We start from the raw sequence: 26,606 nt of genomic DNA, 5'->3' as shown, positions 1-26,606 counted from the left end.
GCCATCACAGTCTCCATGAGTAACGAATTCCACATTGTAACTGCCCTTACTGGAAAGAACCCTTTCCTTTGTTGCTGGTGAAATCTCCTTTCCTCCAACCTTGAAGGATGGCCCCGAGTCCTTGTGTACATTGCAGCAGCACAAGCCTTATTATTACACATCTATTCAAAAGAAAGGTATGTCTGATCTACTCTGCTTTTCATTAGTAAACCAACAAATCTTAAAAAAATAAATAAATAAAACGTATTGATTACAGCACAGGCCCAGCACTTATTGCATGGTGAGCTGTGTATTGGCAGAGATGTTGCAGATCAGCATGTGCAGGCAGGGGGCGTGGTTTGCCTCGCAGTGATGTCAGAGTGGGCGGGCCGTTGTCGCTCCCCCGGTGGAATAGGAGGCGGGGCTTTGACATCACGGGGCGGGGCCGCGGGAGCAGCTGGCAGTGTGCTCGCTCTCTTAACCCAGTCCGGGGTGGCTGTGCTGTAGGTGACCCGGGAAGGATCGATACCGGACATGGGGAAAGTACAGCTGTTCGAGATCAGCCTGAGGGACAGCCGGGTTATCTACAGCCCGGGAGAGGCGCTGTCTGGTACCGTTACCATCCGGACCGCCGCAGCCCTGCAGTATAAAGGTGAGTCCAGTACCGAATCCAATGTCAAGCCCACATTTTCTACTTGCTGCTGGGAACTTAATGGGTCACATTGGACTCATTCACTCCAGAACCGGAGCGGTACCGGTTCTACTCTAGGAGATCTCATTCACATCACCCCCCCCCCCCCGGTGCTGATCCAATGTTGTAGGATCAGTACAGCACTCAGACTGGATCGGAACCAGAACCTTGTTTTGTAATATGTCAGTGTTACCTCTATGACAACCTTTCCCTTTGGCCCGATCACACCACCTTTCCCTGTCACCTTCCATTTGCTAATCCAGATTAGAAGTGGATCAGAACCGGCTCTGGTCTCACCCGCTTCCCCCAATCCTTGAAATAACTCTGTAGGGCCCCTACTATCTGTCTGTACAGAACATGACAGGTGTGTGTGAGGCTTGGGGGGGCGGGGGGGGTGGTGGAGTAGGAGCTTCTCTCCCCCCCCCCCCTTCATCTTCCTTAACCCTTTCACTACATTGCAAAGTGTTAATCCCTTGCTTCTGGGGGTTAAAAGGTGCAATCGTATACAGGGCCAGAGCGGTCAAGTGACCAGTGATCTGTTTAAGGGGTTAAACACCAGGTGACTGACTCCTTAACCGCCTAGTAAAGGGGATATAAATTCTAAGACGTGTGCGTATGTATGTATGTATGTATGTATGTATGTATGTAGAATTATTTGCCAGCCACATTTGTCCCTGCCCCGCAGAGCTTACAATCTAACTTTGGTGCCTGAGGCACATTGGGATCTGCCCAAGGTCACAAGGAGAGGTGATGGTGGAGTTTGAACTGGGTTCACCTACTTCAAAGGCTGCGACATTACCACTAAATTACTCGTTCAGCCTAAATTAATAGTATTATTTATTTTTAAGGCAACTCTCCCCCTGTCACTGCAATGCATTGTGGGCTTCCAGTTCTACCTCTGGGATGAGTAGTTCTACCCTTGCCTCTGATTCTTTAATGTTGGATTATGCTGAAACTGGCTGGATAGGCAGGGTGCCAGGGTGCCCCCCCCCCAAAGAAAACAATGGAAGATTTGAGATGATTTAAAACACACGTGTTTTTTTTTTTTTTTTAAATGCAACAAGATTTTAAAGGGGGTTTCTAGGGCAAAAGTGAACTACTGTCAATGGCAGGTTTCGTGGGTTAAAAGTCCCTAATTTAAAAATTAAGTGTTTTTTTTAATCTTTTACTTAAAAAAACGTTGGCGAGTTTTTACAACCTTTATCTAAAGTCTTTTGGTGATAACACTTGGCAGCCCCCACAACAGGAGAAGAATGGTCTTTTGGTTTGTCCGTTATTTGTAAAGTAATCATGTCATAAAAGCAAACTGATTAAGGTGTTTAAAAATAAAAAAATTGTCCTGGGATTGACACATCCCCTGCCTTGAATAATCTTTAGAGTGCATTTGGGTCCTGGAGCATTAGTACCATCGGACATCCGGGTCATGGGGTCATTCAAGACGTGATCACATGATGCGACCAGGCCCCAGATCAGCCTAATCGCCCCCCATAGAAAACGAACAAGTGCCCATGATGTACCAGTGGCTTCATAAGCTTGCTTGCCGGGGCTTATGCAGTACCAGCTATGTCATTAGACCACTGGGAAGGTTACAATTTGACTCCTTAGTGGCACTGCACCTCAACCTAGCAAATGTATCACTGCCATTAGTTTACGTGGGGCTGGACTGATCCTTTAACAAACAGACCACTCTGTTACTCACCAGGAAACAATTTACAGTGCCTGGTTTCTTATTGATGGAGAGAGATAACCTTTCCTCGTTACGTCATGAGCTTATTTTTCTGTAATTGTGTTGGGACTTACGCCAGGTTGTTTTCTAAAGCCAGGTGCTGAAAGAGGTGTGGGTAGGACTTGGCATACCACACGCATCCTCTGCTGATAGCCCCACCCCTGAAGTGCCTTATTGTGATGGTGCATGTGCCCAAAATATCTTTCTATACCTGTGTTTAAGAAACAATTAATTGTGTCACTATGAAGTCATAGCCACGAGTCTTTTGAGTTTGAGCAATACGGCACTCTGCATCTGTTTTGTACTAGTCTGTACTTCTGAGACATATTTTGCTGCACAACATCAGGTAAAGGCCCTTTAGCAAAAAAACAAAAAAAAACCATTTGGTTATGTTTGATTTCAAGAAAAAGTTGGCCTGAGGTGCATTGGGGCAAAGTGCTTTACAATACTGTTTAAAAGGTTTATACAACATGTATACTAGCCTAAACACAGAAAGGGGTTGAAAATAAATCCGTCTTTTGTTCCAAACTGAAGCGGGAACTGTAGGTTTGTAAATAAAACTTCTGAATAACGTAATGGTTTTCTTGACACTTTTTAAAAAAATTTTTTTTATAGTAACATCGAACGCCACTAGTTCGGCGATTCAGCTGTGAGACATCTCTTCAGAAATAACTGCTCTCAATGTAATAGTTGAGTGTTTTGCCAACTATATTTTTAACCTTTTCAGGGGGGATTACAGACCATTTCAGGGGGGGATTAAGCCATTGTAGAGGTCTCTGGCCCTGCAGGGGTTAAGCCACATAAATACATGTCTGCATTCCTGGTGTGCTCAGCTGTCATGGTTTTTGTGTAAGGCGGAAGTTCAGTTTTCTGCTGTTTCTCAAGCTTATTGTGTACAAGAATAGGGAAAATGAGAGATTTTTTTTTTTCTCCCAAAGAGGTGAACAGGGTTTGTTTACGGATTGGTAATAAAATATTTTCCATAATTGTCACGTTTACATAGCTCACACATGAACTGCGTTTTGTAAATAATGTAACGATGCCATCAGCTTCCTTAAACAACCGTAATTATGTTTCAGCAAATATTTGGCAGTCTTGATGCCTGGAATTTTTTTGAATGTATCTCTGAATGGGGGAGCCTTGTCCTTCTTGGAGCGATAAGGGGAACTTTGCCAGCGCAAACTCTTGTAGCACACACTGTGGCGTGAGATGAAAGGAAATCGAACCCCTCCCATCTCTCCGTTCCTCGTGTTTACATATAAACTTTAAAAATAATATTGAAATACTCGTAGGTGTTAATTTGCTAAAATAAAAAATAAATAAAGCATCAAAGACCTAACGCATGTCACTGCTTTTGATTCTAGGGGAGCTTGCAACATTATATTATCTGTTCTTTAAATATTGTTTACATCTTTCTAAATGAGGTAGTAAAGACCATTGAGGAGGCCAATATTAAATACATTGTTGAATAATTTTAAACCAAGCACAGTTCTGCGGCTTTAATTTGCAGCTACTTTTGACTTTTGCATTAGCTGACATTGGACTGTGCCCTTAATTAGCCCCGACTGCCCCATGCTGATCAAGGGGTTAAGTAGTGTGCCCCATCCTGTGTGTATGGAGGAGGAAGGCCCTAGATATTAACTGTAGGGAGAGGTGATAGTGAGACTGTAATGGGAGAAGTGCATGGCAGGGGGGGAGGTTTCACTGAGTCAGGTCTTGGGACTGGGCCAGACTACTTCCTTTGTTTACAGTCAGAGAATAGAGCGAATCTTTAAAGGGACAATTCCCTCCTAGGGCTGAAGTGTGCAAATTGAAGTCCTGTTTCAAGTGCCCGTCCTGCCTAAGACCAGGGTGTATTAATGGCAGTGCCATGTTGAGCCCTGGTATGCCATGGGCGCTGGCACTCCAGACTACTGGCACTACTGTGCCTTATTGCAGAAGAACATGAAGATCTTTAGATTTTATTTACCTATTTAAAACAAAAATTGTGTACTTTATGTTGGAGGAATAGAATCACACAAGGTCCTTTCCTAATGGACCAGGGGCGACCAACTCCCGTCCTCAAGGGCCACCAACAGGTCAGGTTTTGATTGAGCCACCTGTGCCGAAGCAGGGATATCCTGCTGTTGGTGGCCTCTTGAGGACTAGAGTAGACTGCAATAGACCCTTCAATTTGTGCTATTTTATAAGGTGGTGATGTGGTTCCTTAAAGTAGTTGTTAGAAAGTTCAAAATTGTTATTTTGAGGTGTGTGTGTATATTACATCATTTTTTTTTTTTCTCCTTATGTATTTCTAATACAACAATATTTTCATAATTATGCTGTTTTGGGTCAGTTTGTTTTGTTTCTGTGCGCCAATGTGTTTGTATACTGCAAACTGGCCTTTGCGACCTGTCCCTTTCTCATTCTGCATTGTTCATTCGAAGTGTGTGTGTGTGTGTGTGTGTGTGTGTGTGTGTGTGTGTGTGTGTGTGTGTGTGTGTGTGTGTGTCCAACATAAATTTTGATTGTTATTCTCACAAGATATGTAACTCACATAAACCTACAAAGAAAACATAAGTATTTAGTAAGAAAAACAGAAGGTGAATCCCTGCGCTTCTCCCATTGGACTAACGATATACTGTATGGTGAAAAAATATACATTTTGAAACCTAAGGCCTCGCTTATAGTACCGGCGACATCAGGCTACGGTCGCTGGAAAAATCAAATTGAGATGACTTCCAGCGATCGCGACCAAGCCGTCGCTCAGTCGTGTCGCACTTACTATAAGCGCACGCGACGACAGCAATGCATTTGTTTTGACGCAACGTCGCTGTCGCCGGCACTATAAGCGCAGCCTGAGTCTGTATGACAAAGGAGACACTTGGTTGCATCTTTTGATCAAATCGTGACAAGCCTGCTAACCAACGTCAAGGTAAGCCTCACTAGCGGGTCCCTATGCTGAATGCATAAACATTCTAGTGAAATATGCCCTGAAGGACTTAATAACTAAAGCCTATACTATACTATACCATATTATAACACAGGGGCGTGCAAAATGGGGGGCATGTTCTGGGGGGGCACAGGGGTTACAGAGACACCACGCTTCCCCGAAGGCATTTGAATTAAATGCTGGGGCTCGCGCGAGGCCTCTCTAAATGCCCTTACCTTGTTGTTGGGAGACTCATCGCCATGGCAACCCGGCGGCGAATGACTCCGCTGGTCACGTGCTGTTGCGTTGCCATGGCAGCGCGATGTCCCATGACCCCGCGATGTCATTTGACGCAGGGGGAAAGGGGTGGCGCACGCGAACAGAGCTGGCATGGATGCGCAGGGAGAACTTTGCGCACCCCTGCTATAACCACATATAGTATTTTGTAAGCATTATGTAACCAGTTTCCTGTTGCCTATATTTGAAATTGAACCTATATATGACTGTGTGACGGACATACACTTTTGATGACTGTTGCTTGATTTCAGGATATATTCCGAGATATGAACCCCCGAGGACCAACGTTCGTGAGAGTTTAGGCATTTTGGGACCACTAATGGCATTTTTATTTTCTTGAAAGTGCCAATTTTTAGCGGCGAGACTCCATTAAGTGCTGAAAATCAATGAGACTGACTCGCAGTAAGTCACTGGGCATTAACATGTCTGTAAGAGCTTTCCAAATGTAGGCCCCAATAGGGTTGCCGGGTGTCCAGTATTGAACTGTCCTGTATTTGGACACTCGGTACAATAAAAAAGTAAGGTAATACTGGACCTGTATGCGTATACTGGTATTACCTCTCTGGACGTAACGACTTTACTAGCTTGGGGAGGGCGTGGGATTTCCCTCAGCAGGGAGAAAACAGGGCTTTTGCTATGGGGCTGGGCAGCTTCCTCCATCCTCATTGGCTGCATTACCCAGCAGCAGCCAATCAGGAAAAGGTGTCAGGAGCCTGAGGGTGGGGCCAAGGAGAGGAGAGAACTGCATGGAGCGGAGAGAGGTGTGCATGTGTCTCGCGCGCGTCGCAGTTTTCACCATTTGTGATTAGTATTTTTGGGGAAGCCACCGGGCAACCCTACTCTTAGGGGGTTATGCTATGAAGTGCGTTGATGCCGATCGGGCTCTAGCGCAGGGGGAAAACTCCCCTTGACGTGAATCGAGGTTTCCGTGCATTAGTCCCTGGTCGCATAACCCCTTAATGGCACAAGAGCAAAGTGAGTGAGTGCAACCCGAATGAGGTGCAATTCAGAGCCGTTCCAAAGTTGGCGTACACGGGACCAAGTTATAAATGGCTTCTTGGGGCTACACACATTTCCTCGCAGTTATCTGAATATTTACAAGTACACATTAATAATATTATTAATAATAGTGTAGGAGTTGTAAAATGACGAATTTGAGTGTGCTTAGGGCTTTATTCACTGAACTTTGGTAGGGTTCTGTATCCTCCGTTGCTGCCTCCTTAGCAAGTCCTGAGTACAAGCCGCTGCTATTAATAGGCCCTGAAGGGCAGCTTTCTGCAGCTAATGCTCTGTTACCAGGGGAACTCTGCACCCCCTCAGCTGCTGCCGAAATACCACAGGAAAAAGGGGAAGCCAAGGCAAATATTAACCCTGCCGTGGAGCTGGTGATTAAATGGCATTAAAGTCTTCTGGTTCTCTTCAATGTTGCTCAGTAATTGCACAGCTGCAGAGCGTATAAAGACCCGTGTAAAGTTGTGGTACTTCATTTTTAAAAAAAAAATTTTGACTGCTCCCTGCTGTGTGATCAATTAGATTGTAAGCTTCCCGGAGCAGGGACTCCTCTTCCGAAATGTTACTTTTATGTCTGAAGCACTTCTTCCCGTGGTCTGTTATTTGTACTATTTGTTATTTATGATTGTCACGTGTAGTACTAATGTGAAGCGCTAAGTACCCTAATGGCGCTATATAAATAAAGACAGGCATCCATCCATCAGCAAGCGTCCCCACCTCTCCTTATCTTTATTGGTTCTCTGATAAGGACAGGTTGGGATTAAGGGAAAGGAAACACTTGATTTTAAACCCCACTTCCTCCCCCCCCCCCCCCCCCCATTGAGGCAACTAGGAAATGCAACTTGCTGACTATATGGGATTGCACACTTTTTTAAAGGACAGTGGTGTGTTCAATAGATTAAAGCAGCAGTTCCCCTTTGTGTTTTTGTTTTTCTGGATGTGAAGCATGGGGGTCTCCGGAGTGGAACTGCTTACTTTAAGCCTTGGGGACCCAATGGTCACCGAAATCCTTACCAGTAAATGTAGCGTAATGCAGCCCCCACACGAGCCAATAGGAAGCCGGAACATCATCCAGTGTGGCTTCCTATTGGCCTGGCCCAATTTAGCAGAACACGTCCGACCAATGAGGGCAACCTTTTCAAAAGGTAGCTTCACTGAGACCGCGAATACCATACTTATTGAATATTACAAAAGGTGTCCAGTGCTTGCTACAGAAAAGATTGACCGTATACTGTGTATTATTTAGCAAAGGGTTTATTTATTTTAATAGAAAAACAAAACAGAAAACCCTATACATTACCAGCAAAAAATCTTGGAATCTGTCCCAAATTCCCCCAACTACATCTGATCTTCTGGGGTTCACCCACATATCTTTACACCCCCCAAAAATTTAATCTGTGAAAGATACCACTTGCCTGTAGAGGTGTGGCCTGTCCCACACTTGTCACTTAGAGAGATTATTATGACTAGCAAGCTTGGGATATAAAGGTGTGTGTGTGTGTGTGTGTGTGTTTTTTTTTTTTTTTAATTTCCAATTTAATCTTATATTCCCCTATCGATGGGCCCCCTTTTAACCCGTTCGATAGGGTTAGTGCCTGACGACGTTACATGTTCATGGCTTAAGGGGCAATCAAAAATTGTAACGTTTTGTGAGACAGGCCTTCATTGCCAGAACTCAAATTAAAAAATAGTTTTAGTAAAGAGGTTAACCTCTTGGCTGTCATACTGTGCCTAAGCTTTAACTAATACATGGCTTTCGCGTAATAGTTGGTCATAAAAACTGTTAAATTAGTTGTTCCTTTGTTTGCCAAACGACGATAACCTAATTACTTTGCAAATGCAGAGTAAACGATACTGTAGCTTCCATTCACTTGACTTGAACATTGTTAACGCATTGAATAGTGTTTTGTCTTCAATTACATCCCAGGGACAGACCTGTCCACTGTTCCTGACTTTCTGTGAATCTCGTGGATGTGGAGTCACTGATTGTATTAGTATCAGCAGTCTCTGACTTCAATAGTCTCACTGATATTAGTCACCAATTTCCCAATAAAAAGTAACTTTTTTTTATTGTGGTTTTTTTTTTTTTTTTTGTGTGTGTAGTCTATAACCCACAAACATTATGTATTTGTGTGTCTGGGGCTTGGTATGGTATCTCTTAATATCGTATCTCTGCAGGGTCAGAGGTCACAGATGGATACAAAGAACTTAATTTCCAAAGCAAGGTTTTTGTTTTGTTTTTTTGTAAAACATCCTGCATTCTTCTGAGTGTCATTGCGACACTCTTGGTTGAGGATTCTTCCTGATCCCATCAGTGGCTGATTGCATCAGATCGTAAAATTACATCACCAGTAAAGATTGGCTCTGGAAATGGCACATTATGAGTTCTGCGCTCCATTTTCTGTAGCAATAACAATTTAACTTTTGACAAGTTACGTTAGTACCTGTGGCCTGTTTGTCATATTTGGGTCATCAGCAAGGCATTGTGATATGTCTTGTGTGTATCACTGTCACCTTGTAGTATTAGGAGCAACTGGTTGGGTGTCTGTCCCTTCAGTGTCTGCCCCTCCTGTAGTTTGGTTCATTGGAGCTCCTAAGTATGTTTAGGCCTCTTCAACTGACGCCAAAGTAGGAGCTAGATGTGGCTCTTGAACTCTAAGCTCCTGCTAATTTAATACTAGTTGCTTAGGCAGCAAAGTGTAATTTTTTTTCACACTGATGCTCCCTTGTAAGTTACGGTAATGTTACATATGTTAGAAATGCTGGCAAGCTGTTCAAATATTATTTTTCGATTTTTAAATATATCTAAAATGACATTCCAGTAAGGATTGTGGCCCTTCTGCCTAAATGTGTTTTTGTTTTTAATGTGACCCCTTCTTTGAAGAGCCCGGGTCTTGGAATATAACAATGGCAATCGGTGTTTGCATTGACTGAATTTGCTATAAAGTGAAACGCTAAAGTAATTTAATTATTGGCGATGAACCAGAGCGACTCTGGCTGCAAAGTGGTTAATAAGGGCAGGTGAATTCATGGCCATCTATCAATTGCAAGTGAACAGTCTGCATTTCAGGAAGGAGAAGCAGTGGGAGGAGTGTGAAAGGTGATACCAGTGAAGTCGCTGGAAGAACAAGTCTTGTTTTGCCCAGAGACGGAATTTTAACTTCTGCGTTACCAGACGCCTCAGCAACTCATTGAGTGTTTGTGCATGAGCTGCCTTATTAGCAGAGCATGAGCAGCTGGACTTTACATCTCATAGCACTGGCACGGTGTAGCTTGAGATGACTACACTTTCTGCTCTTGAAGCACACGTTGGTCACTAAAACATGCACTTCCGTGTGTTCCTGCTGGCTCTGCATGTCTTCTGACCTACCCCATCCCACTCATACTGCCTCTTAACATACCAATTGGATTGTAAGCTCTTCAGGGCAGGGACTCCTTTGTCAAGGTGCTCACTGATTTTTCATGGGTTCCCGTTTCACTGAGACGAAGACAAACAGAAGTTGTTTTTCTACTCGGATAAAGAGACACTAAAGTAATGGACATGTTCCCCCTTTAATACCGAGCTGTGACATAGGCACTGAAGTCTGATACTACAGAATGGCACAGAGTACCACTCTGTTTGCAAACCTAAACCTCCTTTTAACCCGTACATTGCCAGAGGGGGCTGCAACACATTGCAGAATAATACAATGCAGGACTAATACAGTGTGGGGCCTGGAGCAGAGGTGTGGCATTATAACTCTGTTCTAAAAATAACCTTTTTTTTTCTCTCTCATTATAAACTGGTAAACAATTAAATGTTTTAAAATTAGGTCATTGACGCCCTTTCACCCAAATCTAATACGAAAATAGTTTTTAAATAATTATGTAAAGACGGGCAACCCCTTCCTCTTCCCCCCCCCCCCCCTCCTTTATCTTTATGGGTTCTCTGAGGACAAAGCGCTAAGGGTAAAGAAAACACTTGATTAACAAACACTTTGCCATTCAGAGGCCCCTAAGAAATGCGACAGTCTGAAAAAAAAAATAAAAAGCAGACATCTTTGCTACTAGCATGGCTATATTTGTTTAGAGAAGCCAATTAGACTGTTAAATTATTTACAAAATGTTGTGTTCTGTAGGGATTGCACTCTTTTTTATTTTTTAAACTATATGAAGTCTGTGGTACGTGTGGGGGCGGGGGAAGAACCTGCTGTGTTTCGATGTAAGATCCCCATGTAATAACCTGCCCTGCTATTTTCCCCCTCTCTCCCTCCAGCAATCAAGGTGAGCTGTATGGGCTCGTGCGGAGTCTCTAACAAGGTGAACGAGACGTCTTGGAATGTAGAGGAGCAGTATTTCAACAGCACCTTCTCGCTGGCTGACAAAGGTAACCATGTGAATCATTAATTAATCTGGGAGGAGAAGGCCGATAGTTGACACACACACACATTTACATTATTTGTGTGTGTATATTTAGATTCAGTGGTATGCGCTCGTTTTTATTTTAGATCTATTGACACACACACACACAAATACATATCTCCATCCATCATCTTCAGCCTTTGTCGATCACCTGCTGGATGAAGTCCTCCTTCCCGAAAAATGTCATCCCATCTTACTTTTTGGTCGTCCTATGATGGGTTTTCTTACACACGTATGCACTTGTATCTCGTTGTGTTTTATATAGAACGATCCCATCACCAATCGTTCCCACTTCTTATACTATAAATGAAGCCTTTAGCTGTTTAATAGTACTGCCCAATTAGTTGGCTGGAGACGACATTGTGATTCCATTGGTTTCCAAGCAACTGTGAGGTATAATGGGGCTCATGCTGAGTGTGGAGTCAGTCCCGTGAGGAAGTCACGTGCCTGAACCACGTCGGGTTACGGTCTAGGACATTTTGGTCGTGGGCGTAAGCGCTACGACCAAATGACTGCCGGCGCTTCACTGGGACACTCTGCCGCTGGCTGCTTCACCGCTAAGGTAAGTGACTAACCTTACCCTTTCCCCCTCAAACTCCTGAATACTAATGCTACACCCTACCCTAATAACCTTATCCCCCATCCCCTACCCTAATAACCTTATCCCCATCCCCTACCCCTACCCTAATAACCTTATCCCCATCCCCTACCCTAATAACCTTATCCCCCATCCCCTACCCTAATAACCTTATCCCCCATCCCCTACCCTAATAACCTTATCCACATCCCCTACCCTAATAACCTAACCCCCATCCCCTACCCTAATAACCTTATCCCCCATCCCCTACCCTAATAACCTTATCCCCCATCCCCTACCCTAATAACCTTATCCCCCATCCCCTACCCTAATAACCTTATCCCCATCCCCTACCCCTACCCTAATAACCTTATCCCCATCCCCTACCCTAATAACCTTATCCCCCATCCCCTACCCTAATAACCTTATCCCCCATCCCCTACCCTAATAACCTTATCCACATCCCCTACCCCTACCCTAATAACCTTACCCCCATCCCCTACCCTAATAACCTTATCCCCCATCCCCTACCCTAATAACCTTATCCCCATCCCCTACCCTAATAACCTTATCCCCATCCCCTACCCTAATAACCTTATCCCCCATCCCCTACCCTAATAACCTTATCCCCCATCCCCTACCCTAATAACCTTATCCCCCATCCCCTACCCTAATAACCTTATCCCCCATCCCCTACCCTAATAACCTTATCCCCCATCCCCTACCCTAATAACCTTATCCCCCATCCCCTACCCTAATAACCTTATCCCCCATCCCCTACCCTAATAACCTTATCCCCCATCTCCTACCCTAATAACCTTATCCCCCATCCCCTACCCTAATAACCGTATCCCCATCCCCTACCCTAATAACCTTATCCCCCATCCCCTACCCTAATAACCTTATCTCCCATCCCCTACCCTAATAACCTTACCCCCATCCCCTACCCTAATAACCTTACCCCCCCATCCCCTACCCTAATAACCTTATCCCCCATCCCCTACCCTAATAACCTTACCCCCCATCCCCTACCCTAATAACCTTACCCCCCATCCCCTACCCTAATAACCTTATCCCCCATCCCCTACCCTAAAATCCCTTGACTTAAACCCCCTACCCTAAACATTAAAACTTACCTTAGACTGCGCTTATAGTGCCGGCGACAGACGCAACGTCGCGGCAAAACAAATGTATTCGCGGCACGATTTTTTGAAGCCTGTGAAATTTAGATTTTTCAGAGGCTGTCGCCTTCATGTGACAGCCTCTGAACCAATCAATGGCCAGGTCGCTTGCGACGTCGCTGCAAAGCGAAATACAACTTTCACGGGTGGCGATGGGTGATGTCATCCGTCGCACGGCCTTAGGCTGCGACCATGGTAGGACAGGCCGCGCTGATGCGTCCGCATGCTGCGCGGTCAGACTGCCTAGTGATCGCGTCTATACAGCGTACGTGCGGGAGTTAACTGATTTCTCGGGCAGTCACCTGAGCAGTTCGCCCAATGAGGGCGAACCAGCTCTGTAACGTCACTGGCCTGCCCATAGACACGCCCCCGGACAGAGCGCGAACTCAGGCCAGGGAAAGCACCCGCTTTCCCTCAGCCTCTGCGCGCCTCCGCACGGCTGCTGTGTCTATGGACGCAGCCGAAGCGACAGATCGGCTGCAGCAGAGGGCCTGTCTGGGGCAGAATGCCGGTAGTCATTTGGTCGCGGCAAAATAACCCGACCAGAATGGGACATGTTCTTTTGACATCATCACGTCAGTGATATTCATTACAGGGTGTAGAGGTCAGAGCACGTGCTGGTAGAGAGGCCTTAACAGGTGCCAATGCATCGATTTATGCTGCGTTCTCCACCTGAAATCTTCACGGTGGGACTCCTCGATCCGGTATCGTTCTACACTGGATGTATTTATCCCGTATTGCGACACGCTGACTCGTGTATTTGTGAGATTAATTCTCAGAAGCGATTTTTACAATTACACTAGAGTCTCGGTTATCCGACCTAACCCTACAGAGACTGTGTCGGATAACTGAAAATTACGGATATTATGGAAAGTATTATTTCTCCCCCCCGCCCCCTTCTTGCAGAAGAAGACTGCAGACCACAGGAGCAGCACCGGAGGATGACAGCTGGCGGCCTGAGAAGAGGACCATGTCGGCAGAGGAATGTAGTTAAGACAGCAAGCGGAAGCAGCGGGCAGGAGAAGACCATCTGATCCTGGTGTGCTGGAAAGGAGTGGAGCGTGCTGTAACACCAGAGGTTGTCCGGTGTCTGACTCTTGGTGTTACCGCGCGCTCCTCCCTGGCCATTCTCCTATGCCGCTCTGCTTCTCCTGCCTGCTGCCTTAACTCCATTCCTCCGCTGACATGGACCTCTTCTCAGGCCACAAGCTGTCTTCCTCCGGTGCCGCTCCTGTTGTCTGCAGTCCTCCTCTTCTGCCGCCCGTAAGTGAGATGATGGATAAAACGGATGGTCGGATAATTGGGACTCTACTGTATCCTTGAGTGGATATCAACTGAAGGTAAACTGTCTTATTAAAGTGCTTATACAATTTTACGCTATGTGGCACACGCCGCTTCTGGTTTTTTTATGTATACAAACTATATACGGAAAGTTTGCGGCTTGCACAATGTGTCAAATCGAGGTTCGCCACTCCACTTAATGGGTTAACGTTAACCAGATCTGAGTTTAATTGCGTCCTTCTCGGTGCATTCCTGAGCCGCACACGTGCGCACTTTCTTATCCCGTGTAGAGAGAGCGGAAGAACCGGTTTCTTCTTTTCACGTCCGCTTGCTCATCTTATCGCCACAGAAGTTCATGCAGCACCACGCCTAAACTTTCCTGGCCCTGAACATAGCACTCTGGGTTACTGCATCTGACTTGGGGATGACACTGTGCACGTTTCTGGCATTACCAGCATTTGCTGTGTTTTTAACCCCTTCGCTGCTTGTCCCGCCAGAACTGAACCGTGCTATTTTTAGCTGCTATGTGCCCCGAGATACTTGCTGGTTTAGTTGCCGGTGGTCCTTCCTGGATTTTCCGTGATGGTGCCTCAGTCATCCAATAGGAAGATGGCACATAGTCATCCTCTCTCCCCTCCTCCCCCCCCCCCCCCATAACGTGGCTTCATATTGGCCCCCCAAGATCGAAAGGATGTGGTGGCCATTTCGGTTTCCTGAGCTTAAACACTGGCACAAAGTGTCAGTGCCGGACGGTGAACTGGGGTGGGGTAGTCTGGATCTAACCTAACTTTTATCGGCATAGCTTCCCAGCCTTCATCTGAAGCCATGGAGCACTGGGTATCAACCAATCACAGGGCAAGGGCTCTCCTGTGATGGGCTAATCAGGGCCGTGGGAGGTGACAGGACTTTAGGACGGCCCACAGAGGTGAGCTTAAGGAGAGTGGGCAATTCAAACTGACCAATGGGAACTGAGTTGGTTGGGGCTAGGACCCAGGCCTCTGTTCCCAGTCTCCGCATGATCTCTCCTGCTTAGATGGGTGCCTCAGAGTCTGGGATAAACAATGTCTCTGCTTTTGCAGTCCATGTTCCCCAGACCTGAGGAAGCACCCCTCCCACTCCTCCATTGTCCCAAGCACCTTGCCCAGCCCACCTGTTGATAGCAGGGCCAGATTCCTTTTGTGAGCTGGTTACCTAAGTGAATTACCTGCCCAGCACACAAAGGAGACCTACGAATACCTTGCATATGCATGGGGATTAAACTGTCTTAACGGGGGGGGGGGGGGGGGGGCGAAATGAGGTACACAAACACTTGTCAGACATTTTGGCTGCAATAAGATGGTCTTTTAGGCTGTAGCACAGGCATTCATCTTAACAATTAGAGGTAACCTTTAATAGGCTGCCCCTACTGTGTCACACACACACACACACACACACACACCTACACACACACCTACACACACACCTACCTCTCTACTTTGTGGTTATTATAAGAACTGCACTCCATGTGCTTCATTTCCCCAGAAAACTGCAACAAGGCACCAAACGGTGTCCCCATGAAACCCCACATTTAAAAGCAATGAGACATTTACAGAATATAATATATAATTGATGTTTGATTTCCACAGTCCTTTACCAAAATGTTCACACCAAATAAAGAGGCGTTTGTTTAGTACGAGGTTCTCTGGCAATGTCTAGTAGTGTTATCTGAAGGAACACATCCTTCAAACACCCATTCTTCTTCTCTTTCACTGCCAGATGGGGCCAATTGGGGACGGGTGTGTAAAGTGTGAAAATCCCTTGACCCTACTGTACAATACAGTGTCTGATACCCACCTCTAGTTTTTGTTGCCCACTCATTTTTGGAAAAGGTGTAATTTTATCCCTAAGAAATGAACTCAGTACTGTACCTTGTATCTTGCAGGGACCCTCCAGGCAGGAGAGCACACCTTTCCCTTTCAGTTCCTGCTACCAGGTAACTATGTCATTATAACACTCGGCGAATGTGGGAAATAAACTTTATAGCCTATGTAATACTATAATAAGTCTTCAGTGTATAATGGTAATCTATACTGCTTGCTGTGTATTATGTACAAATCTTCAGTGAATAATTATAGTAACGGCTATTCTACACATTCTACACTATATAAAACTATGCGCTTTCTAATGTATATTTAACATAATATTAATTATCTTTTTGTTTAAACAGTTGAGCATTTCAGACGTGTTTTCGTCGTAGGCTAGTAAAACCTGACTACCATTTTCCTAATGATTTTAGTGCCCAGGGATTAAATGTGTTTAATTAGTTCATAAAGAGAAATGAAATTGCCAGCTGAAATAAATGGGGAGTAGGATAGGTTTGTGCTGTTCTACAAGAAGCAGGGGCCAGATAATTGATCTATATTTTATATTTCAGTAAGCCTTCCTTACATGACATCCCACAGATCTCGGTGATTTTTAAAACGCAGTCCAGCCCACCCTAACCCTAATTGTTGTGCGCAGGCTCGGCCCCGACATCTTTCGAGGGTCCCTTCGGGAAGGTGATGCATCAGATCAGAGCTGTCGTTGAAACCCGAAGGCTCGCCAAAGATTATAAAAGCAGCAAACTCTTCTACATCCTGAGACCCCTCAACCTGAACGAAATCCCGGAAATAGATGTGAGATCCTTCCCCTTATTCTGTATTGTCCCCTCTGCCACTGACTGGGTCAATCTCGTTTTGGGTGGGGCATTAATCCTTGGGAGGTCAGCAGAGGGATGCAGGGTCCCATATTTGACATTGGGGGGTCTATTAACTGTGGGGTTGGTGAGGAAGCGGGTTCCTACTCTTCTCTGCTCCACAGCTTGGAACTCGTCAAGAGACTCTCTCGTTTAATTAAATGAATGGACCTTTTTCAATTTATAAGTTGACGTAAACTGGACCTTGTGAGAAATTGGTATTGGTCCAGTCTGTTGACCCTTTGATTAATGTAATTTATGGCAAGGTAGAGATTGGTGTCTAAGATGTATTACTAATTCTTCAGCTCTAGTTCTGAAATAGCACAAACGTGATGCTTTTCCGCAGTGCTGCTGGTGGGAAAAGATAGAGTAGAATATATTTGTGCCAAGGAGATGGAAGATATATATCTATTACTTCCAGTGAGCTGTCAATGGTGCCATTTCAAGGCTCCCAAGGTCGGCAACCCCAGATCTACATAGAGCAAAGGTCACCCCTGTAGGGCGGTGTTTGGGTGAAAGGTCAAAGTTGGGCTCGGGGATTTGATTAGTTGCCGCCTCTTTCTCGTTCAGCAACTCAGCTGTGCGTCGACCAGTAAGAAGTTCAATTACAAGCTGGTGAAGTCCGGGCAGGTGATGCTGAGCGTGACGTCTGACCTCAGGGGCTACTTGGTAGGACAGGCCATCCAGATCCACACGGAGGTGGAGAACAAGTCTGGCAGGGACACGGGAGCCATTGTGGCCTGTCTCATCCAGGTGAGATGGCTGGGTTACATCTGGGTGTGGGAAGGGGCTTGGCTTGTGGGTGGAACCTAGAGCAAGAGCAGGGCTTTTTCAGTGTATGAGGAGACTGACCACAGCGTCATCATATATAAGTGTGTATATCATTTTATTTATATAGCACCTGCAGTGTATGCATCGCTTCACAAATAATGGGGATAATAGCGACCGGTTAATGACGGCATAATGCAAAGGGAGACCCTTCCCATCTCCGGGGCATATTGAGAGGCTTGCCGACCCCCCCCTCTAGGAGTGGGGGCATCTGGTGTCGGTGAAGTAGATGTTTATCATTTTATGAGATGATTCTTTTCAAGGGTTTTTTTTATTTTTTATTTCTAATTTTATTTTTTTTAGCTGGGCTTTTAAAAAAGTAATGAAGGTGTTTGACAAAGTGGAAGAGCGTTCCGTAGGTAGGGAAGATAGGAGTGAGAAAGGTTTAAGATGTGTGGGTTGTAGAGATTACTGATGCAAAGATGTAGCCATTCTTGGGTTAAGTGTAAGGAGAGACGGGTAATTTAGAGATTGGAGTGTAGAGCTTTCAAGCGGACGGTTTTGGTTTTTTTTTCCCATTCAATATTTGCATCAATACAATCTGCACACTGACAAGTGACTAGCTGAAGTTGCCGATCGATCTGTTCTCCTCCTGTGATCGAGATCGGTGAAGATTCGGCTCGGGGGTTCACGAAATCACTGTCTGTGCTGCAGAAGAGAACCCAAGATGCAAAGTTCTGTGTGGAAGATCATGTGACCAGACAGGCACTAGATACAATTAGTGCACTGCTAGAGAGGGCAAAAGGAGTGTGCCAGAGCCTGTCTCAGAAGAGGAAGGGGATGTGACTTTGTAAATGGTTGCTATAGAAACAAAACATGCTTGTTACATTAGAATACATTCAAAAGTCGTGTGTGTTGTATTTTCTTAGTACAGAACTGATTTATTAAAAAAAAAAACACACACATGTAGGATATTGTTTTGTGAGCAGCTTTAAAGGAAAGGTTGTTGTTTTATACGGAGGTTAATAGGAAGCCACAAGAGATTTTCGGGAAGTCCGAAGCAGATGATTAAAGCAGCAGCATTTTGAATGACTTCTCAGGGAACGGTGTGAGGCAGGGAGGCCAGATAAAATAATAAAACAATGTATCTCCCCCTCTCCTTTCCACACTCTCCCCCTTTTTTAATACCTCCCTTTGCCATCCACTTACAATGCTATCCCTGCATCCTCAGAAAGTAGCGTACAAGTCCAAGCGCTGTGTGTATGACCTGAGAACAATAGCCGAAGTAGAAGGCGCCGCGGTGAAAGCCTGGAAGCACGCGGTGTGGGACGAGCAGATCCTGGTACCGGCGCTTCCCCAATCCATCCTACAGGGCTGCAACCTCATCCACATTGATTATTACATCCAGGTGAGAGCTGCATTCTGCCACTAATGGCTACACGGGGACCGCTGGGGCAGAGGATCTCAATGCTACGTTTGGGGAGCCCCAGCAAGACTTCTTCACGATAACCAGACAGTCTTGTTCATCCTATTCCTAAAGTATTGTGCAAGCTCAACCCCCTTATAACGCTGTGCTTTGGGTCCAAAGAATCACATCGTGTTAGAAATAATGTACAATTGTACGCATTGTACAATAAAGTATTTAAGACTCCAATAATCGTGTTGTAAAGTATTCATAAATACGAAAATTGGGAGCCACGCTTGCATCGCGTTGTAAGCGGATCCGCGTTGTGACGGGGTTGAGCTGTACAATGTTGCGTGTTTTGAGTAACCAATGGAAATTGGCACAAATTTAATCTTTCTTGGAAACTCTGAATTACCCATGCTGGGATTTGAACCTGTGAGTTGCACTGATTTTTTTTACCGGTGCCTTAAACAGCGATACTTCTCCAGTGTTTGGATTGTAAGCTCTTGGGGGCCGGAACTGCTTTTCCTAATGTTGACTTATGTCTGAGTCGGTTATTCCCATTATGTCTCGTATTGGGTCACGTGTATTACTACTGTGAAGCGCTATGTACATGGATGGAGCTATACCAGAGGTGGGCAGCTCCAGTCCTCAAGGGCCACCAACTGGTCAACAATTGAGCCACCTGTGCTGAAGCAGGGCTAGCCTTAAAACATGACCTGTTGGTGACGCTTGAGGACTGGAGTTGCCCCCTCCGAGCTATACAAATAAAGATACAAGCAGTGTAGTTGGGATTCATGAGGATCGGGTGGGAAACTAATGACTTTGATATTTGATACAATGGCTATGCCGTTTCCACCACAGACCATACACATTGGGTGTTTGAAACCCTTGACTGACTCCGTGTGGTCGGAGACAGTCCATGCATCGCACTCTCCTTCCATATCCACACATTGCCTTTGGATCACCTTACAGTCAGTGTCCCTGTAGGCTGCCTGCCTTGAATGTCAATACCCATGGTGGTCTCCTAACAAGTGAGGCATGTATTGATCGCATTACCATGGCTCACTCTTGATGAACACTAAGGAAGCATTTTGTGTTTGCATCTACTCTCTCTGAAGACAAATGCACTGTAATATACAGCAGTACTGAGCATCGATGCACACTTCATGCTTTCAAAAGCATTTTGAACTTGTAACGCATTATACCACACAAACCCTAATGTGTGTTGCGCGCCTCCAACAGGTCAGGTTTTCCGGATATCCCAGCTTCAGCACAGGTGGCTCAGTCTTTGAGCCACCTGTGCTGAAGCAAGGATATCCTGAAAACCTGACCTGTTGGTGGCCCTTGAGCACTAGTGTTGCCCCACCCCTGCACCAACTCCTTCATTGCCAGAGGGAACCGCAATTAAACGCGCGTACCTGGCGGTGTTGGAGAAACCAGTTATGAGAAGCTATCTGCGGTATGAGTTGTGCTAACAAATTGCGTGTTTGCAATTTTTGAATTCTGTTTTACATGTATGACCTGTTGATTCGGGGTGCTTGACACCTTTTTAGTGTCTTTACAAAAATACAATATCTATAAGTATTTTCAAATAATGACGTTTGTAAAACTGGTGGAAAGAGACCTGTGGTGGGTTTGATTTTTCTGTAGCTATTCCTTCTTTTTTTTTTTTTTTTTTTTTTTAATGCGCTGACCAGGAGTTTGCGCAGAAACAGCCCTCTTATCTTCTCCCTCTACCATGGAAAGGGTGGGCTAGAAATTGGGGAAACGATCGACAAATCCCACCACCCCATTCTGGAGCCACAATGAAAAGTCCTCTTAATTTCCAAAGAAACCAAAACCGCTACATTTAACCGCATTTCAGGTCCACCTGGCAGCTAACGGGTTAAGAACGTTACACAACGTATTTTTGCTACCATGGATTGCACCAACTACAGCTTTTTTTTTTTTTTTTTTTACTTGAATGGTAACGCAACCCCTTGATTGTCCTAATGTCTTGAGCTCCATTTTGGTCCAAGGTTTGAGCTTTTCCCACTCTCCTTCTTGCAGGTTACGGTGAAAAGCCCGGAGGTGTCCGTCACGTTGCCTATATACATCGGGAACATTGCAGTGAACCAGCCACATCTCCTCGCAAGACGCTCAGTCTCGCACAACCCCTCCATGGTGGTTCCCAGCGCACCCCCTGCTGATAACGAGCCAAGCGGCAGCTCCCACACCATGGACAATGTCTCCCTCCCCACCAAGTGCCACTCCCAGCAGCAGCAGACTCACGTCCCGTTCTGCTACGCCCCGGAGCTCAGCTTCCCGGACTCTCTGGGTGAGGAGCCAGGAGCCCTGGGCTCTCCCTCTCACCCTACCCTCTGCTTGTCCACCGGAGCCACTGTCCCGTACTATTCCGAGGGAGCAGTGGTGCCGGTAACCACTGCCAGTAGGCTTATCCTACCCCCTGAGTACAGCACATGGGGATATCCATACGGTAAGTGTCCTGCTCATAGTCAAGGCCGCTCCAAGCTTGTCCATGCTTAGCCAGAGGTGAGGGTGAATAAATTTACTACATCGGCTGTAGATTTGGACTAGGTTGAGTCTGTACACTGGTAAAAAAAAACTATAAACAAGCTCCTTACCTAGAGCGCATAATGAATTCCTCATTGCTCCCGGTTCCTGTGGCCTGGCTACAACTCCTGCATCATCTCTACTGCTCCCATTAGCTTTATCTGACATGAAATGAATGGTGCGCTTGCTATATGATCACATTTGTTAGTGTGTGTGGTGTGTGGTGTGTGGTGTGTGGTGTGTGGTGTGTGGTGTGTGGTGTGTGGTGTGTGGTGTGTGACGCATGCGTGCGAACACCTTTTTATTGGGATAAAGATGCTGGATCTCTGAGCAACTTTGTAGCTGAATAAGAATAAATCCTGTTTAAAATAATGCAATGTGAAGGAAAAAGCATAATGGCAACAAACCAAGCAAGTAAATACACCCACACCCTACTGTACTCCACCACCCCCACATCCATGCACACCCACACCCTACTGTACTCCACCACCCCCACATCCATGCACACCCACACCCTACTGTACTCCACCACCCCCACATCCATGCACACCCACACCCTACTGTACTCCACCACCCCCACATCCATGCACACCCACACCCTACTGTACTCCACCACCCCCACATCCATGCACACCCACACCCTACTGTACTCCACCACCCCCACATCCATGCACACCCACACCCTACTGTACTCCACCACCCCCACATCCATGCACACCCACACCCTACTGTACTCCACCACCCCCACATCCATGCACACCCACACCCTACTGTACTCCACCACCCCCACATCCATGCACACCCACACCCTACTGTACTCCACCACCCCCACATCCATGCACACCCACACCCTACTGTACTCCACCACCCCCACATCCATGCACACCCACACCCTACTGTACTCCACCACCCCCACATCCATGCACACCCACACCCTACTGTACTCCACCACCCCCACATCCATGCACACCCACACCCTACTGTACTCCACCACACAATGTTTGTAGGTGAAAATCACAAACTAAACTGGGGGGGGTTCAGTTTTCCATAGCGATCTAATTATTATTCCATCTCTTCTTTCCCCCAGACGCACCTCCGTCTTACGAGCAAAGCTGCAGCAGTGCTAGTGTCAGCAATGGGGACTAACGCCCTTTCTCCTGCCGGCGCTGGAGAAGCCAGAGAAGCTTTCTCCCCATCTCCATAGAAGAGCAAACGCTCCAAAGGACGACCACTTTTTTTTTTCAATTTTTATTCTATGCACTCTTTTCTCTCTCATCGTTGTCCCGTTCATGTGTTACAAGTGCCGGCAAGACAGCATAGCACTGCAGGAGTTTTGTTACCATATAATTTTGGACTGGATCCTTATTCTACAGTGACTTTTATGGCTCTTGAAGCTGTGTGAGATGGGGATAAAACAATTTTTTTGCACCTGTGATGCCTTATTCAAAATATTAGAATATATATATATATATATATATGTACAGTATATGCTACTGGATCAAGATTTTGAGTCCCAGTAATGTTGGTGATTTTTAATTCTTACAAATGTGCCCATCTCGTTCTCTCGAAACTCCACCTCCTTGCTTTTAAAGCAGACTCGTGGACACCTCCTGTACTTCAGAGCCTGCAGGTCCAAAAGGAACGCAGGGGAAATGAGCCTTGGAAGCGCTCAGTACTTCACCCCCTTCTATGCCACAAGGGGTTATTAAAAAGTGGAATTGGCTCTTACTTTAGGCTTTGAAGATATCACAAAGGATGGAATTCGTCAAGCTTCGGAACCAATTGTCCTCGTGTTTTTAAGACCTAACTGATTTTACCCTATTCTGAACATGATCAAGCTGGAACTCCTGATGACCCTGGCAATCGGAGAAGCAAGTCGGACTGAGTTAGAACTCTTTCACTGACGGACGGATTAGCAACGCATGGTGCAGACCAGTTCACTGAATTTCCTTCAGAGTTCTCGTTTGCGAATGAGGCTTTCAAATAATTGTTTGGCCTTTTGGCAACAGTCGTTACAATACAATCAGAGCAACGTCGTTCCTGCATTCAGCGCCTCGGGCTATTGTCAGATTGTGACCCAATGACACCCAGAGTCCTAAATTACACCTGGATTGTAAATTCCAGCGTTTCAAAAAACTTGATACAAGATAAAATCAAGATACAACTTTACGTAGAACGGTTCCTTAATGGGGGTGTGCTGGATGTAATTTCGGAAACATTTCTGGCTGGGTGTAGAAAGGGTGTAGAAAGGTTGATGTTTTGCCAAATATTTGAATGTTCTCTCTTAGGGGTTCATTTTCATATACTCTGAAGTAGTTGTTTTTTGGAAGAACATCTCCATTAACTTGCGTGGGGATTTTCAGTCCGACGCTGTTACGAATGGCCGCTTCGGCGTATATAGAATTTGACCCTTCGGACACTTTATAGGAAAGGAAATGTGACTCGATCTTGGAATTATTTGGTCTTCAGCATCTTTCCTGTTAACACCTTCATTGGCCTATTATGTCCACCTTGTGTTGTGTGATGTCAACCGTGTCCTGTACTTGTACAGATAGGGGGTTGGTTATTTCCAGTCGTCCCGAGTGACTAGCAGAAAGGAATAAGGTGCCCATTCGTATAATCCATAGTGGGGCCAGTTCCCAAACTCTAGTATGGATCAATCCACACATTTTGCAGCCCTGTGAAAGGTGTTCTAACTATTCTCTCTTTTTATCCTTTATAAACCAAGTCCCCCTTCCCCAATCCAGGAATAACTATTTATCAACAAATGTATTTTCTTTTTAGAATATACACCTGTATTTCTCAGCCTGGGCGCCAATCGTGTCTCCCAGGGGTGCCTCAGACTTACCTTAAGGGTGCCCTGTGGGGGGAAAAAACTAATTGGTTTATGAACCCGCAATGCTGCAGTGTTTTGCTGCCCCGCTGACAGCGAGGGAATTTATTGCTGATTAAAAACAAAAATCCCCCCCCCCCCCCAAATTGCAGTACGTTTAAAATATTAGAAAACCTTGAATTTTGCAATAACTTTTACAAATGTATAATTACATTTACAACGCGTAATGATGGCAACGCTACACGTGTAAAATTTATCACGTAGTTCATTTTTTTTTTTTTAATTTTCCTACCCAGTTTTACTGACAATTTTAAGAAATGTGACTCCCCCAGAAATTACAAATCTCCACAGTGATGCCCTGTTGAGAAATACTGATCATAATGGTGTCTGGCTGGATTGTTGTTTTGTAGAAAGGGCTCCACTCTTCTGTTTCATTGAATGTGTGTTCCAAGCACAAAGTGCGGAGAATTCTCAATGTGGGATCTGTCTTGTTTCGGCAGAACTTGCTGTTTTTTTTTTTATATCAAGTTAATTGAGGTTTTTATTTTGACTTCTAATGTGTGTGTTTTTTTTTTTTTTTTTAAACTGGAATGAGTGAGTTTTAGTCCCACTCCTGTCTCTACAATCTCCTCCCTGCTAGAGCAGTCTTTAAAAGCCCCTGATAACAAATGGGATAAAGAAAACAAAATATCCCCCTCTTCTCCCCCCCCCCCCCCAACCTCTCTCCTCCCTCCCCCCCATCTCCCCCTCCCACACCACCTCTCTTCTCCCACCCTTTACACTGGATTGGTGAGACCATGTCTCTAGTCAAAGAAACGCTTACAAGTTACTTACACTTGTAAAAAAATTAAAAGAAAAAGCATTTAGGGTTATCTGAGGGTAACCCCCATAAGGTTAAAACTCAGGGATGAAGAAGTTGAAGCCACAGTCCATGTTTTGTGAATGTATTTTCACTCCTGTGTAACTCAATTGTACAGCTGCAAAGTGTTGTCTTTGGCCAGTATAATATATTTAAGACTTTTTTTTTTTCAGAATACAGTTTCTTAAAAATAAGATTTTGTGATTACACTAATGAAAAGCAGTGAATGTCAGAACTATTCAGCCCTAAATATTATAATTATTTTTAAACTGCTGAAAAAGTACTAAATGTGTTTATATATATATATATATAGTGTGTATGTACATGTATGCATTTTGCCATTTTAAAGGCACCCAGTAAACATTTGGGGGGGGGGGGGGGGGGGGAATAGCTATATCTCTATCCCTATCCATCCTTACATTTCAATTCCAGAGATCCCTGCATATATTATATGGGTGCAGTGTTAATTGCATATCAAATTAATAGCTTTTATTGCTGCCCCTCCCCCCTCTCAGTTGATGTCCAGTTGCTTATGCTCAGTTGCCCTTCTTATACATGTAAATAATAATACCACTTGTGGTGCATTTTACAGGTCTGCCTTTCCCCATTATCACTTGGCAAACTGCGTCTACTGCAGCCAAGGATTCTGGGTAATGACGTGCAAATGAGCACAGCGCATCACTCTTTACTTCTCATCCATTTTAACATGGACCCCCCCATAAGCTTATGCCTGTCGCATTCCACAGCTATTCAGCACAGCCTGGGTTTAAGAAGCGTATAGCCAGTTAACCTGCTCACGGGCGATTGTAAATGTGTTACACAGATTCCCGATACTCAGCAGTTAGGAAGGCACTCATCTCGTGCCAAAGCATTGTGCATTCTGTATTCTGAGCGACTGGCCCTCGCACTGTTTTGGATGTTGGCGCTCATTTGAATCCTAGTAAACATTCCATTTAATTATCAAGCACATACTGACCAAACAGCCCCTTCTGTATCATTGTGTAAGCTCTCTCTTTGCTTGGGAATATTTTAGTTCTCGTTGCGTAGAAATCTGCTCCTTCCTAGAGAATTTGAAGACTCCCTACCAGTATACCGATGAAGGGCATTTAGAGGGCAATTGATGTGAGTTCGGGCAATTCCAACATTGACTTATTTAGTGCTGGAGGTACAAGTCATGGAAAGAACATGTACTGTATGTGTGATGTATGAGAGACACAATGAAGCGCCAGTCTTGGGACCTGCACACCACCCCACTTGGCAAATAAAATAAGTGTTGCTGTATCTTCAGTTTCAAGGGAGTCTGTAACATGGACTGTGGCTCTAACAGCACTTCAAATTAATGTCTATAAAACTGTGATGTACAACCTGATAACCCACCAGTTATAGTTCTCATTTTTTATCTCCCCCCCCCCCCTCC

General features: G+C 45.2%; 1 protein-coding gene across 1 annotated transcript; it reads left to right on the top strand.

Moving 5' to 3' along the window:
• Positions 1–412: 412 nt before the first annotated feature.
• Positions 413–25,565, top strand: ARRDC1 (arrestin domain containing 1). Its single transcript, XM_075579029.1, has 8 exons — positions 413–631; positions 10,871–10,981; positions 15,977–16,027; positions 16,555–16,709; positions 17,339–17,521; positions 18,768–18,944; positions 20,994–21,420; positions 22,585–25,565. Exons 1-8 carry the CDS (start codon positions 514–516, stop codon positions 22,641–22,643), a joined length of 1,281 nt encoding a protein of 426 aa, XP_075435144.1. The 5' UTR covers positions 413–513; the 3' UTR covers positions 22,644–25,565.
• Positions 25,566–26,606: the final 1,041 nt, after the last annotated feature.

This window comes from Ascaphus truei, chromosome 21 (genome assembly GCF_040206685.1).
Source record: "Ascaphus truei isolate aAscTru1 chromosome 21, aAscTru1.hap1, whole genome shotgun sequence".
In the NCBI taxonomy this organism is placed as follows: domain Eukaryota; kingdom Metazoa; phylum Chordata; class Amphibia; order Anura; family Ascaphidae; genus Ascaphus; species Ascaphus truei.
This window is presented reverse-complemented; position numbering and strand designations above follow the sequence as displayed.